The sequence below is a fragment of the Myodes glareolus genome, chromosome 1 (genome assembly GCF_982192425.1).
Source record: "Myodes glareolus chromosome 1, mMyoGla1.1, whole genome shotgun sequence".
NCBI lineage: Eukaryota > Metazoa > Chordata > Mammalia > Rodentia > Cricetidae > Myodes > Myodes glareolus.
The window spans coordinates 79,155,375-79,169,957 of record NC_142026.1 but is presented as its reverse complement, the minus strand read 5'-3'; the positions used below and the strand labels follow the sequence as shown (position 1 = coordinate 79,169,957).

Sequence of the window (14,583 nt, the reverse complement as noted above, 5' to 3'; positions counted from 1 at the left end):
ACAAGAGCTATATGTGTTAGCAGATTTCACATTTGCTGCAATACACAATCACTAACTTAGACATATATTAGGGGAGAAAAATACCTGGAGGATAAATGATGTTAACAAGAAAGGCCCTGTTTGGGGATTTCTGTCCTGCCCAGCCCCCAGCTGTTTAGTCCCAAAGTAAAATCACACAGGAGATCTCTGTAAGTTATAATGCTGATTGGCCTGTTAGGTCAGGCTTCTTACTGGCTAACTCTCACATCTTGATTAACCCATTTATCTGATCTATGTTAGCCATGTGGCTCAGTACCTTTTTCAGTGGGGCAGCTCACATCCTGCTGCTTCAGTGATCTGGGCAGGAGTGGGAGGAATCAGCTTCCTCCTTCCCAGAATTCTTCTGCTCTCCTTGCATCATTTCCACTTCCTGTCTGGTTTTCTCACCTACACCTCTTGCCTGGCCAATCAGCGTTTATTTAAAACATGACTGACAGAATACAGACAATTCTCCCACACCAAAATGATATTTCACTGGGCATACACCTGTAATCCCAGCTCTTGGGAGTTAGCAGGACTACACAAGTGTGAGACGAGCTGGGTCTACAAAGACAAACGCCAGGAAACCTACCCAGAAAAACCAGCTCAATATATCAATTAATTCATTAATTAAAATTTTAAAACAGGGTAAATATAATTTAGATAGAGCATTTTTTCAACTTTGTGACAAAAAGAAAGACACTTCTTTGCATGCAGTCTCAACACTATCCACAAGAAAAGCCTGAGTCTTTATTCAAAGATAGGATATATAAAACAAACAACCTTAAAAACTAAGAAATAAAGTCCTCTAATAACACAATTACCCTACTGTGAGAAAATCTATAGATGAATTAAAAACTAGTACAATATTTATTAAACAAAGGCCTTAATCTAATTATGGAAATAATACCAAAAAGATTATTTTCAAATATCAAACAAGTCAAATTATATGGAGCATATATTTGCTTCCAGAGGGGCTGTCACAGGCAGAGGAGTGGGCAGCACTTGTGACCTCCAATTTGTGTGAGTCAAACAAGTGTTTCTAGGAAAGGAAACAGCTCAGAGGTTGATGAACTGCCTAGGTTGAGCCCTGCCTGAGTTTCACTCCAAGATGAAATTGTCTAGAAAAATGGGGGAATCTAAGAAATGTAAAAAATCCATTCAGTATAGTAAGAGCACGCCTAAGAATTTTGAGTCCTTTTCATCAAAAAAAAAAATCACATTTGAGGTACCAATTCTTCCAAATTTCTTCTCCATTGCTATGATTAAATTCTCTAACCAAATAAAACTCAAATAATGAACCGGCTTATTTGGTTGATACCCCTACATCACAGTCCCTCCTTGTCAGCGGTGCTTAGGATACAAACTCAAGCCAATGAATGATGGAAAAACACAAGGAAACATTGCTTCCTAGTTTTCTCTCTTGCTTTTCACTGTCTCAGCTCACATACCTCTCTGATCCAGCCCAGGCCCACTTGCTAAGAGATATTGCCAACTCAGTGGAAGAGACTTCAAGCACCACAGTCTCTTCCAGATACAGCAAACAGATATTCTGATCAAGGCACACCCTCAACTTATGTTCCCTAAGATGACTCCAGGCCATGTCATGTGCACAGCTGAGGCTAATAAGGAAAAAGAGACAATAGTATACAAGTAGATTTTAAAAATACAAAGCCAATGTATTAATCATATTCAATCACTTAAACAGCAAAAACGGCAACTGGAAGAACACAGATTTGCCATGAAATGAAAAGAGGCAAGCCTCTAAGTAGAGAAGAGAAAACTAAAACTGTCTCTTCACAGAAACTTATCAAACCAACAAAAATTCAAGGAACTAATAACAAGAAATTTTCTGAACACAAAATTGGTGACAACCAATCATTTCCAGAAAAACAACAATATAATTAAATGATAATAAAAATAACATGATAGATGGCACCACCAAAAAAAATGAAAATTAAAGACATATCTACAAATATATATCATGATTCCTTACACAAGAACTACAATAGTCTAATCAAAATCTACAAGAAACTACAAACCACAAGAAATCACTGGTCATCACTCATCCTGTAAGCTCCATTATTTCATTTGCAAATAACAGAAAATGAGGAGGGTATTCCGCCAAAATTGGAGGCATTCACTTGAAGCCTTCTTAAGTTTTAATTTAGTAAAAAACAGTTTTGACTACTAAAAGGATCTTATTCTCTTGTATAAAGAAAAGGATGTCTGTTAGGATCAATTAGAAAACATTTTGTTTCCTATGACTGATGGTTTCTTAATGGACAAAAGCAACTCCATTTTGTGCTAGGCCCCAAAGTAGGTATCAGCAAAGTGGGAAGTTCCCTAGACTGTATCCCAGCTGCTCAAGGTTCTTATCAGCAAAGCTGGACGTTCCCTAGATTGTAGTTAGGCTGCTCAAGGTTGATATCAGAAAAGTGGAAAGTCCCCTGGAATGGAATCAATCAGTCAACCTGAAGGCCTTATGCCCATAACTGTAGTTTTGTGGGGTTTTGGCTTTATAAACCCTGCCTAAGAATGGTGGGGCACCTCCTCTGGCCCCGGCTGTGTCAGTGTGCTAGATGAGGTCCCTACCAAGGTTTGTACTGCATAATTAAACCTTGCTTTTGCATTCCATGAGTCTGTATTGCTGGTGGTCTTCTTGGGGTCTCGACGACCTTGGCATAATGGTTTCCAATAAGCCAGCATCACAATGAGGAAATGAAAACATAAAAACAAAATGCGAGATAGCAGAAAAAAAAATCAGTGTACACCTAAATCTCTAATTGCTTTATAAGTCATAAGCACTTTTGAAAACAAGTTTCTTGCTATTTTTCTAACATATGTTTGTACTTGAAAGAGTATGTTTTCCATATGTATACAGATTCTGGAATAGTAGATAGCTATGAGCCTCTCAACTTGAGTGTTAGTATCTGAACTCAGGTCTTCCCCAAAAGGAATGTGCAGAACCACCTGAAAGATATTTTACCAATTCTGGAAACAACCTGCAAGATGTCACCTACTGGTGCTCTTCACTGGAAAGCTTTTTCAGAGTCCCTAGCTAGAATCCTTAGCTAGCGCCACCTAGCTGGGCTTCAGGACATCTGCAGTTACCATACTGGGTAAGCAGAGATAAAATGACTCAGAGAGCAAAAACCCTCTCAGGTTTGTCCTTCCACACTAAGGTCAGAGAGGACCCAAATCTGGGAATTTTGTTGTTTCATAAAATCTACCATTCTCCCAGATCATTTCCTGCTCCTCTTCCAAGGCACAGGGTCCTATGCATGTACATTCAATTACACACTCCATGTCCAGTGTTGTCAACCCTTTACTTCATAGCTGTGAGGTCCTGCAACCAAATACAAGTCACATTCAAACAGTAACTGTTGTTAAACAAAAAGGTCATGGATTAGAACACAATGAAGGGTCTTTGGGAGGGCTTGGAGGCAGAAAAGAGATGTGGAACAATGTAATTATAATTCCAAATGATTCTGTTAAAAGGATGAAACAGGCTTATGGCCATGTGCTCCAGAAACTAGGGAGTTGTATTAGAGCCCACCAAGCCCTACTCACATCCTTTCTCTCAGGGTATACATCTTACACCTGGAAAACACAGTCATAATAAGCGGGGCCACACCATTTTATCCAGTTCTTCTATTTAGGTTGAACTGGTGTGATTACAGTAATTGGTTTTATGAAAATTCAATTTTTTAATCCAGATTTTTGATCATCTGGTCTGTGAACCCAAGAAATGCCAGTGAGAACATAGATTGATCATCAAAAATCGATTACATCAGTACTCATTGCTAATGTCAACTACTATCAAAGCAGGAAAGTTCTCACCCTCCTTAATCCTTACCCATTTCTCCACTGTGACTATACATACTTTACAATTTGTCAGTGAACTCAATTCATACACAGATCCCACTTCATTTGCAAATTCACAATAAAATCTCGAGAATTTGGAGGATGCTCACTCACTGGTCTATTTTCCCTCCCAAAGACCACTCAAGGACAGCTTAGAAGGAGCTGTAGGACCATCTTCCCAGCCGTGGGCAGCAGAGGCAGCATTAGGTGTTGAAAGCGATGCTCACATATATAGTGTGAAGTGAGCCTGAGCTACAGGAGAAATTGATTTAAACAAGTAGTCCTCAACCTTCCGCATGCTCTGACCCTTTAACACAGTTCCTCATGATGTGGTGACCCTCCCTTGAACCATAAAATTATTGTCACTACTTCATAACTATATTTTTGCAACTCTTCACCGATGGTGTTAGACCAGTCCTGTAATAAAGTCATTTGATCCAAAAAAGGGAAACATGACCCCCAAGTTTGAGAAACACTGCTCTAAACTGATACAAGTAAACATATAAATAAGCAGAACTTAAGGAAAAATAGAATGAAATTCTTAAACTTGGAAATATTGGAAATTAGGAAAAGAGATCAGTGATGCATTCAAAGAAAATGAAATTTAAAAATGATACAAATAATTGCTGTCTTAAAATAATAAAAATAATTGGAAAAACACTTAGTTCTACTGACTTTGAAATGGAGTAGGCACTGCACTGGTAGAGGGAATGCCTGAGTAGCCTTGACTGTTCTGGAAGTTACCCACCAGGCTGTCCTTGAACTCACAAAGACCACCAGCTTCTGCCTCCAGAGGGCTGGGATGAAAGGCAAGAGCCACCCTAGATAAAGGTTGTTTTTTGAAGGAGGGGTGGGCCTTTCTGCTGGTAGTAAATCGGACTGGTCTCCTTCTTTATGGGAATATAGCAGCTTAATCCTGGGGGACAAACATTTACATCTTATCATACTAACTCCAACAGGCTTGGTAAGCTGCTGCTTATTTTGGAGGTAATTGGAATGCAGTACCTCTTTACCTAATTTCTACCTCGTGACTCGATACCTCCTAGGAACTGGAAAGTCCTTACACCATCAATTCTATTCTTCTACATTTACAGGTTAGCAGTAGAGTGTTACTCTACAATGGAGAAACCATTTTTTAAAATTTTTTTATTATTACTATTTTATGTTCATTGGTGTGAGAGTCAAATTTTCTGAAAGTGGAGTTACAGACAATTGTGAGCTGACATATATTGCTGGGAATTGAACTCAGGACCTCTGGAAGAGCAGCCAGTGCTCTTAAATGCTGAGCCATCTCTCCAGCCCCGGAGATACCATTTTACAAGCTCCACAAAATTAACTCCAGATAGATCCTAAACATGAAAGTTAAATGTTAAAACTGTTGAACTTATGGAAGATATTAGAGAGACCAGCACTCTCTGATTCTGGCAAATATGTGTTCCACAGCGACAACACAAGCACTAAGGGCGCCGGCATTTCACAGTGATGTCAACAACAAGGATATTTCAAACAACAGTCCCAATCCAATGCGCAGACGCAACCGGCATAGTGAAGTTACTCAGAGACTGCCAGAGAGACCCAGCGAATGGCAAAGAATACACAGAACCGCTCAGGACCACACAGGACAATGCAGAACCACACTGGGGCATGCTGGACCAGCAGAACTATGCCGGACCATGCCAGACCAGGCAGGAACATTAATCTCTAAGTCTGGCCACTGGCTCCCACCCAGGCAGGGGAGGAACCACCACAATCGCTCCCCTCGCACAAGAGACCGCTCCTCCTAGTCTGGGAATAGCAGCCCCAAGCTCACCATGTCGTGGTTTTCTTGATCGCCCATACTCTTTGTTCAGCTCCCTGCATCAGAAACCTAAGCACAGAACACGCAACACAGCAGAGGAAATTACTGGAGTCAGCTTCACTTCCAAGCCAAGCCGGCTACCGGAAGGATCCCGCACAACTTCTGACGTCAGGTCGCCTGGAGAGTCTGATTGGCAAATGAAGCTTGAGTGACAAGAGCACCTCCCATAGGGTTATACTGTGCTTAAAGACACAGCACAATGATTCCTGACCCTGCCTCCCACCCCAGAGAAAGACCTTTCCTACAGCAGCAGATAAGTGCATTTCAATAGCACTTGCCCCTGGCAACAACTGCAGATCCTGCTGTCTTCCTGCTCTCCACTGGCTCTTCCCCTTCTTTGTCCTGGACACAACTTATACAGCCCACTATACTATGTGCAGTGGAGTGATTCCCTGTCACACAGGTGGAAGAGTGTCCAGAATATTTAACAACTAAAGAGAGATTTAAGGACCCAAAAGGAGAGGTTTGTTATTATGTGGCTTCACAATGAGGTCAGGTGAACTGATGGTAGTTTTTACCTGGTTAATCCTAAGCAGGATCAGCCAACAAATCCGTTTCTGGACATAACCACAGTGTTAAAGCAGAGACATTTATGTGCATTCTTACTCCAAAGTCATGTAGAAACATATAAATTGTACAAATGATGGAAAGAAATGTTCTGGCATGTTCATCTTGTATCACAGGTCTTAGCTAAAACCAGGTAAATGGCACAGAGAAACTAAACTGCTTTGAAAGCCTATGCATCCTGTCAATCTTGGTGTCTGATATAAGAGATGACTGTACCAAAGCCACAGTTCTCACAGAAACAAATGATAGAGAACACAAATACAGAAAACATAGGGAAAGTGACTGATCAGCACGGAATACTCTGTTCTTAGATGGATGGTTGTGATGAGCTCTCTGACCGTCAGAATAGCTGCTTTTGCCTCTGAGCAGGCTGGCTCAGTGGAAAGGCCACAGCTGCTTCCATGAAAGACCATATGCGTTATCACATCAGAACAAATTAAAATCACAAACACCAGCAGCCAGGAAAATACTGAAGTCAGAAAGACCTCCTCTGGTCAGGCGATGTCCTGTTGTTCTGCCAACGATTGGTCACCTGGCTGCTATTAGTAGGAGCAGCCATGGTGGCATCCTATGAACCTGTCACGTGCTAGGCTCCTCCCCAGTGTCCTACCAACTTTGTAGTTCCCTTATACTGAGACACAAGTTCAAATCAACTCTCTAGGGACCACCTCTGAGAAAGCTTTCTGTACTTATAACATGATCCGGGACTCCTGTTTTTCAACTGACTGCCTCTAGAGTAGGAAATACTAAATGGTACCCAAGACGCTGAGTACCGGGGTTGCCCTAGACTCCCTTTCCCACCATTACCATTAACAGGGACACAAAGAAAATCGCTTTTCATACCTTGGATTGCCATCATGCTCTTTCAAAGGAAATCCACATAGAACTCCAGGAGCTTGTAGGGTCTCAGCAAGCAGTCCAAGGGATCCTTTGACCTCATGCCTATCTATCTCAGGATGCACATAGAATATTCCCTACCCGTGTGACTGCCAGCCCTTGAAGAGACATAACAACAATTAAATGAACTGTTATACGAGACAGTGCCTCCAGTACTTTCTATTATGAAAAACCCTGGGCACCTTGAGTGCAGATGGATAGGTGGGGATGAGATTTAAAAATTGGGAAGAAGCTGAGAGGCAGGTAGTTAAGTGAAAGTGAATAAAGTGGGGTGAGGCATGACCTTCAGGCTCTGCCATCTGACCAAAAGCTGGTGGCTTCTGAGTACCAACGAGCTTGACCATACAACTCATCCCTGGCCCAAGCCCCCCTTAGCTGCCTGAAGAAAGAGGACAGGAGGGGGAGAAAAGAGGGCTGATGAGTGCATCTTGGAGCTACAGTGATGGAGATGGTCCAAGCTGAGCCTCAGTTGGTAACTGCTCAGGTGGAGGCCAAGAGAGTACTCTGCACCCTGCCTTTAACACTGAACAGCCAGCAGACGAGAGTGGCAGGATGCCTGTCCCAGGCATACTTGGTGGCCTTTTCTGGTACTAATCATTGTCCTGCATCTCTCAGGCGACTTCCTTCTCTAGATGAGCAGAGACCAATGGCTCTTGTCAGGGTGGTCATGGAACATAGCTGTGGTCACAACTGCCCTGGATAATACACATACTATCCACCTCACAATCCCAGAAGGCAAGGACAATTTAGGAGGACCCAAACCTGCCCAAGCTCCCAACGGGCACATCAGGACAAAAACAAGTCTAGTTTAAGCCAGTTTCAGCCAGTTTCTGCCCCCTTTCTTTTTCGAAACACAAAGGACTGGGTGTTTTTCTCAAGACTGCTCCTGCCGCCCACAGATATCCTGTTTTGCCTCCTTGGCAGGTGCAGCTGGTCTCAAGGTTGCTTCTGCTGCCCACAGATATCCTGTTTTGCCCTGGCCTTGTTGATCACAAAAACATGGAGACTAGGGTTGGGCTCTTTCACTATGGCACAAAGAATCTCTATATACCTCTAAGTGAGCATGTGACAATGCAGATGGCCGGGCTCCCACTGCTCTGTGGTAAGCGCTCCTTTTACTCTACCCACAGTAGAACACAATGCACCTATCTGCTCTGTGTAGCAATACTAGCCATGTATGAGAGAAACCTTTAGTCAGGGAGTGAAGGACCCCAACTTCATTGGGGTCACAGTTAAAACTGTGGTTTTAACTTTAACCACAGTTATAATGCTCTGCAAAGGTTTTCAGATAGCAAGCTTCATTAAAGGCCGGGATGCTGAGCAAATAACAGGCTTAATTAAGGGTCTCTGGAATCCAGTGCCTCTGAAATGCTGAGCAAAGACACCTGAGCAAAGACAGCCTTTATCTGGCTGCGAGACAGGATGGATTGGTCATAGGAACAAAGAAAGAGAAGATTGCGAGGCCTGAGTCACGTAGAAAGCGAGGCTCGTCACAAGTCAGGGGCTGTGCAAATCAGACATCGAGTCACCAGCCAAGCTAGGAAGGCAGGAAGAGATAAGAAAAACAGGTAGCACAACCCCCTCCAGGTGGGTCTGGACAACCCCCTCCTTGGTATTTAGGTAAAAGGTCAGGAATGTGCCACTCAGCTTAGCCTTATTTAAATTGACCAATGAAATGAAAGCTTTTCTGCTTCTGTACCCGCGCTTTTGCTCCCCTATAAAAACCCCTCATCCCCAACCTGCGGGGCGCGCAAGTCCCCGAGAGACTTTGTCGCCCGCAGGTACCTGTGTACCCCAAATAAACCTCTTGCTGCTTGCATCCGGCTGCGTGCTTTCGACTGATCTTTGGGCTTGGGGTCTCTCCCGAGGGAAGACACCCAGCGGGGAGTCTTTCAGGAGGTTGAGGAGAACTTGGGGGGTAACTGAGCCTTTTCCCACACATTCTTAAATGCATGGGCAGAGCTGGCCTGAAAGGTGAGATGCTGTACCACAAGTGATGACAGGGTCACTGGCATCATGGGGGATTACATGACTTAAAGGCACAGTTCACTGGTGTGGGAGAATTGTCTGTATTCTGTCAATCATGTATTTTAATAAAACGCTGATTGGCCAAGCAGGAAGTATAGGCAGGTCAACCAGACAGGAAGTAGAGGTGGGGAGATGAGAATAAGAGAAGGCTAGGAAGGAGGTAGCGCATTCCACTATTCCTACGCAGACCACCAAAGAGGCAAGATGTAACCTGCCAAGCTGAGAAAGGTACTGAGCCCTGTGGCTAATGTAGGTAAGGATAATGGGGTACATAAGTTATAAGAACTAATAAGCAGCCTGACCTAATGGGCCAATCAGTTTATAATCTTAGGGAGTCCTGTGTGTGGTTTTTCTTTGGGGTTTGCTGGTTGTGGGGTACTGGGTGGGACAGAAACCTCAACAAGCCGGCCCTCATGTTACAGTTCACCTCATTGCCCAGGTGCTTTATAATTTCCTACCGAGATCACATGAAGTCTGCTGTATGTGACACCAGGAGAATGAGGCAAAATTACACATTATTTCTTGAGCATAAGGCAGGATGATCACACTGCTTCTGCCTATTCTTCAGGGAGCCTTCCATGAGAGAAAGGTGGACAGTGCCTGGGATATCTCCCTGGAGGAAGGGGTGTCCCCATAACTATCAGGGTTCCCGGTGCATGCTGGGTTTTCACTCCTGGTGTTCCACATCTGCCCACAATGCCTTGTGATCTTTGAGTGTCAAGGACTGTCACCAAGCTCTTGGTGAACTGTTTTGATGAGGCCTGTGGGGTAGAAGCAGTAGAAGCAGTCAGGAGCTTCTGACTCCATCACAGAGAATAGATAGACCTGGACAGCCTGCTTCTGAGAGTTAATTCTATCAGTCTGGTGTCCTCCAGTCCCCCACAAAGGTTATTGAAAAGTCAAAGGAACAAAGACACTCTACCTGACTCAGACACTCACCATCTTTGTGAAAGATTGAAACACTTTCCATTGTATATATTCACTGATGAGTTTTTTTCTTTCGGAGTTTTTGTTTGTTTGCTTGTTTCTTGTTTTGTTCTGCTGAGTCAGGATCTCTGACAGCCCAGGCTTCCCACACCTTGAGCTTTTGATCCTCATTACTCCTAAACCTTGAGATGAGACACATACACAACTATCAGCAGTTTGTGTGGCATTGAAGATGGAAACCTGGGCTTCAGGAATCCTAGACAAGCATTCTACCAATGGATCTACAGCACCAAGCATTTCATTTGTTTATTCAGGCTGTTCTGAATCTCATTAAGTTCCCAAAAATGACCTTGGAGTCCCATCCTCCTGTCTCCATCTCCAGAGTGCTGAGACCACAAGTGTGTACTGCCACACCTGATTCTGAAGCCTGTATCTTTAACCACACTGTGCAGCTGTCAATGGCAGAATTGCAACTATTATGTCCATAGTCAGGTGACTCAGACATGACGTAGACACAGGGATGTAGGTAGCCCAAAGTTGCTATAATCTTTTTGTATAGATGAACATTGTTTCCTGTTTCTCTGTGTGGTCCTTGCTGTCCTGGAACTCATTTTGTAAACCAGCTGGCCTCTGACTCACAAAGAAATGCCTCTTGTCCCAAGTGCTGAGATTAAAGGCATACTAACCACTTCCTGGCAATGAAGGTCTTTTGGATCATGTCAGGTGACAGGTGATGTGTTCCTGGTCTCAAATCTTATAAATGTACATAAAGAATTCTTAGGAAATCAGAGAAAACCACAGTAGAGGCCCTCAGAGTCACCATAAAAATAGCATGGGAAACTCTTGACATGTGCACTGGACAAAATAGTAAAGATAATGATAACAGCAGAATCAAAATTGCAGTGCTGTGTCAACCTCAAAAAGATAAAATATTGCTATATGTCACATGGGCAGTGGCCAAATGAGATTTTTACAGTATAGGAGGAGTCTATGGACTTGAATTTAGATGCAGCAAAAAAAAATGGGTCATTTAAGCATTGCTGGGGACATGTGAAGTGATGAAGTTACTCTGCAAAACTGTTCACCAGTTCCTTCAGTGGACATTGCACAAATATTTTCCTGATATCCAAGAAACCCTTGGTTGGATCCCCAGAAGTAAATAAGACAAGGCATGGTCATGTATGCTATGATCCTCGCACTCCTTGAACACATATTGAGTTCAAGCCAGCCTGGGCTGCATGTCATCCAGCCTCAAATTAACACATACACAAATAAAAATCAAACTGACTATCTGCAACTGACTGTGTTATAATCTGCCTGAGCAATTCCGGCACTCTGGAGATGGAGGCAGAAGATCAGGAGTTGCAAAGTAACTCAAGATCTATAGTGATTAAAACTACATCTGTATTAAAACCAAAACAGATGGAGTACTGTAGCATCTTCCTTAATTCAAGGGCTTGGAAGGTGGAAGTTGGAGGATAAGGTGTTTAGTGCCATCCTAGGGTACATAGAAAGGTCCAGAGCTACATGAGACACTGGCTCAATGAAACAAAAAAACAAATCCAAAACCTAAACAAATGTTATCAAAGGGCTGGAGAGATGGCTCAGCAGTTAAGAGCATTGCCTGCTCTTCCAAAGGTCCTGAGTTCAATTCTCAGCAACCACATGGTGGCTCACAACCATCTGTAATAAGGTCTGGTGTCCTCTTCTGGCCTGCAGGCATACATGCAGACAGAATATTGTATACATAATAAATAAATATTTTTTAAAAATGCTATCAAAAACCAGACATGGAAACTTATCCCATTCATTCCATAACTTTGGAGAATGAAGTAGTAAAATTGTTTAAGTTTGTATTACTTTAGAATGAGACCCTATCTCAAAAAAATTAAAAATTACATCTCTGTGTATTATAGAGGCACATGCCTCTAAGCACAACTACTTGGGATACTGAAGTAGGATCCCAGTGCCAGCCTGGCTATATAGTAAAACCAAAAACCACCTGGGCAACCTATAGAGACCCTATAGCTAAAGAAAATTTTTTAGGGCAGACTCAAGGGAACAGGCCTGTAATACCAGGTTTGGAATGAAATTGGTCACATTTATAGCTTTAGGGCTGTGGAGGCCAGGAGCTATCTTACTAGTTACATTAGGAGCTTTACCAACAGCCAGCATGAATGTTATCAGACACAAAATTTGACAGGTATCACTGGGGAGGAAGAGATGGCTGAGTTCTCTGTTGAGTTCAAGATCAGATGGCCAAAGAACTCCAAAGACAGTTGTGTCATCAGGACTTGCAAGGTTGGTGCAGGAGGGTTGTAGTCTGAAACTAGACTATGGAATGTCATGTGTTCGAGGTAAGCCTAGAATAGATGGAGAAAGGAAGTCTCAAGTAACCAAAAAGAAAAAAAAAACATGCTTGATTTCCAGATCTTTCCTCTTCTCTCATTTTTCTTTAATGTCATCCTTTTCTGAGTTATAAAGGGTGTTCTGAAATGTGTTTCTAACTACAAATCAACAATCTGGACAAGCAAGGTGGCTCATTTGTATAATGGTGCCTACTTCCAAGCATGACGATCTGATATAGGTCAGGAACCACATAGTAGGAGAAAACCAACTCCTGTAAATTGTCCTCTAACATCCATAAACACACTCCCCACCCCCAACAGCAACAGGAATAAACATGTAAATTTGTTTTAAAAAATCTGGTTGAATAGACTGATATTGTTCTATAGAACATAGACAAGGGATTTCTTTTTACTATCACTTCTCTTAGAATCTATTGAATCTGATGGTAAGGACACAATCACTTACCTGTTGATTCTTCATTTATTTACTGAATGGAGGAACTTTAATCTTGGTTGGCTTGGGATTTAAATCTATAAACATTTATATAGAATATTTCCAAGTGCATTGCTTTGCAGCATTGAAGACCCCTGTGTAGCATGAAATTTCTGTCCCAACCTGTCCTGCAACCATTCAGTTGCAAAGAAAGTCACAGAAGTTTATATTAATTAACTGTTTGGCCTATTAGCTCAGGTTTATTATTAACTAACTCTTATAACTTGAATTAACCAATAATTTTTATATGTGTTTAGCCATGAGGATGGTTCCTTTTCTCAACAAGACATTCCCATATTGCTTCCTTTGCATCTGGCTGCTGACTATGTCTCTACCTTTCTTCTTTCCAGAATTCTCCTAGTCTGGTTATCCCACCTATACTTCCTGACTGGCTACTAGTCAATCAGTGTTTTATTAAACCAATATAAGTTACTAATCTTTACAGGTTATAAGAGCATTACCATATGGCATCTACCCTTTTTTTCTTTTCAAACAAGAACCTGAATCAGATCTCCTTTGTCTAGCCTTTTTTATGGTCATTATCCATAATGACTTGTAACCAACATGTTAAATAAAGGCAAGCATCTATAATCCATTTTTGGGGAATGGGGATGTAGTTTTCTATGCTACTTCCTGCCGATTGGGGGCATGGATAATCTTATGAGGACCAAAAAATACCTTAAGTTTATGATAACATCCTGAATATGTCTGTTAGGTGGGATCATCTCAATCAGCAGTCTTGAGGCTGTTCTGAATATACAACTCAGAGGAAACTGCTATACAGGTGCTCTGAAACTTTGGATCAACTGGGACATCTGTTACCATTGGAAATTTTTCAGGAGGTCTTTCTTGATTAAACCTTATTTTTCTTAACCCAGAATGAATCCACAGTTTATCTCCTGTAGAAATGAATGCAAAACAACTTCTTGAAAGGAAGATATCTTTTGACTTTAATTTTGAAGTCAAGGCATTTTCAAAATATATAGGATGAATTAATACAGCAGCATTTATAATCAAATGTCTTTCAGAAGTTGTTGCTACTTCCTCAGCAGTCAAACATTCAAAGAAACACAATAATATACAGCATTCAGATTCTCTATTTTCAATCTTCACATTTTTTTTACTCTATTTCTTTTATTTTACATTTTTGATTTTGAAAGGCAGGGTTTTTGTGTATCTTTGGCTGTCATGGAACTCTTCTGTAAACCAGGTTGGCCTCAAACTCTCAGAGATCCAATATCTGCCTCTATCACCCAAATCCTGGAATTAAAGGTGTGTGACACCACTGCCTGGCCTCTTTTGGCTTAGTTTTACTTTCTGGTCTTCAGACAGGATTTACTTATGAAACATAAATATCACTATACCCTTTCTCTTTAATTGTCCGTGGTTTTGTTTTGTAGGCATATACTTTGGCAGCTCACTGGTGTCTTCCTTCTCTAACTGACCTGAGTGCCCAGGTTAGGAACCTGCTGGTCACTATCACTATATTTGTCAAATCAATGGATGCATATAAAGCCCTGGCTGAATTCTTGGGACAGACATGCTCAGTTGTCAAGGTCACCCATTTGTTCATTGTTGCA

At 41.9% G+C, this 14,583-nt stretch overlaps 1 protein-coding gene and 1 pseudogene across 2 annotated transcripts in view; both read right to left on the bottom strand.

The window, feature by feature from the left end:
* Window positions 1–5,828, bottom strand: part of LOC125409868 (uncharacterized) — a 95,903-nt pseudogene extending 90,075 nt beyond the window's left edge. The window contains exon 1 of the transcript XR_015738816.1: window positions 5,696–5,828. The product of XR_015738816.1 is annotated as an uncharacterized LOC125409868 (transcript). The remainder of the gene's footprint in view (window positions 1–5,695) is intronic.
* LOC146895925 (uncharacterized) overlaps window positions 1–5,836 on the bottom strand; it is a 56,775-nt gene extending 50,939 nt beyond the window's left edge. Inside the window, exon 1 of the mRNA XM_087910414.1 lies at window positions 5,696–5,836. Within this exon, the coding sequence (XP_087766540.1) occupies window positions 5,696–5,722 (27 nt within the window). The 5' untranslated portion in view covers window positions 5,723–5,836. The remainder of the gene's footprint in view (window positions 1–5,695) is intronic.
* Window positions 5,837–14,583: the final 8,747 nt, after the last annotated feature.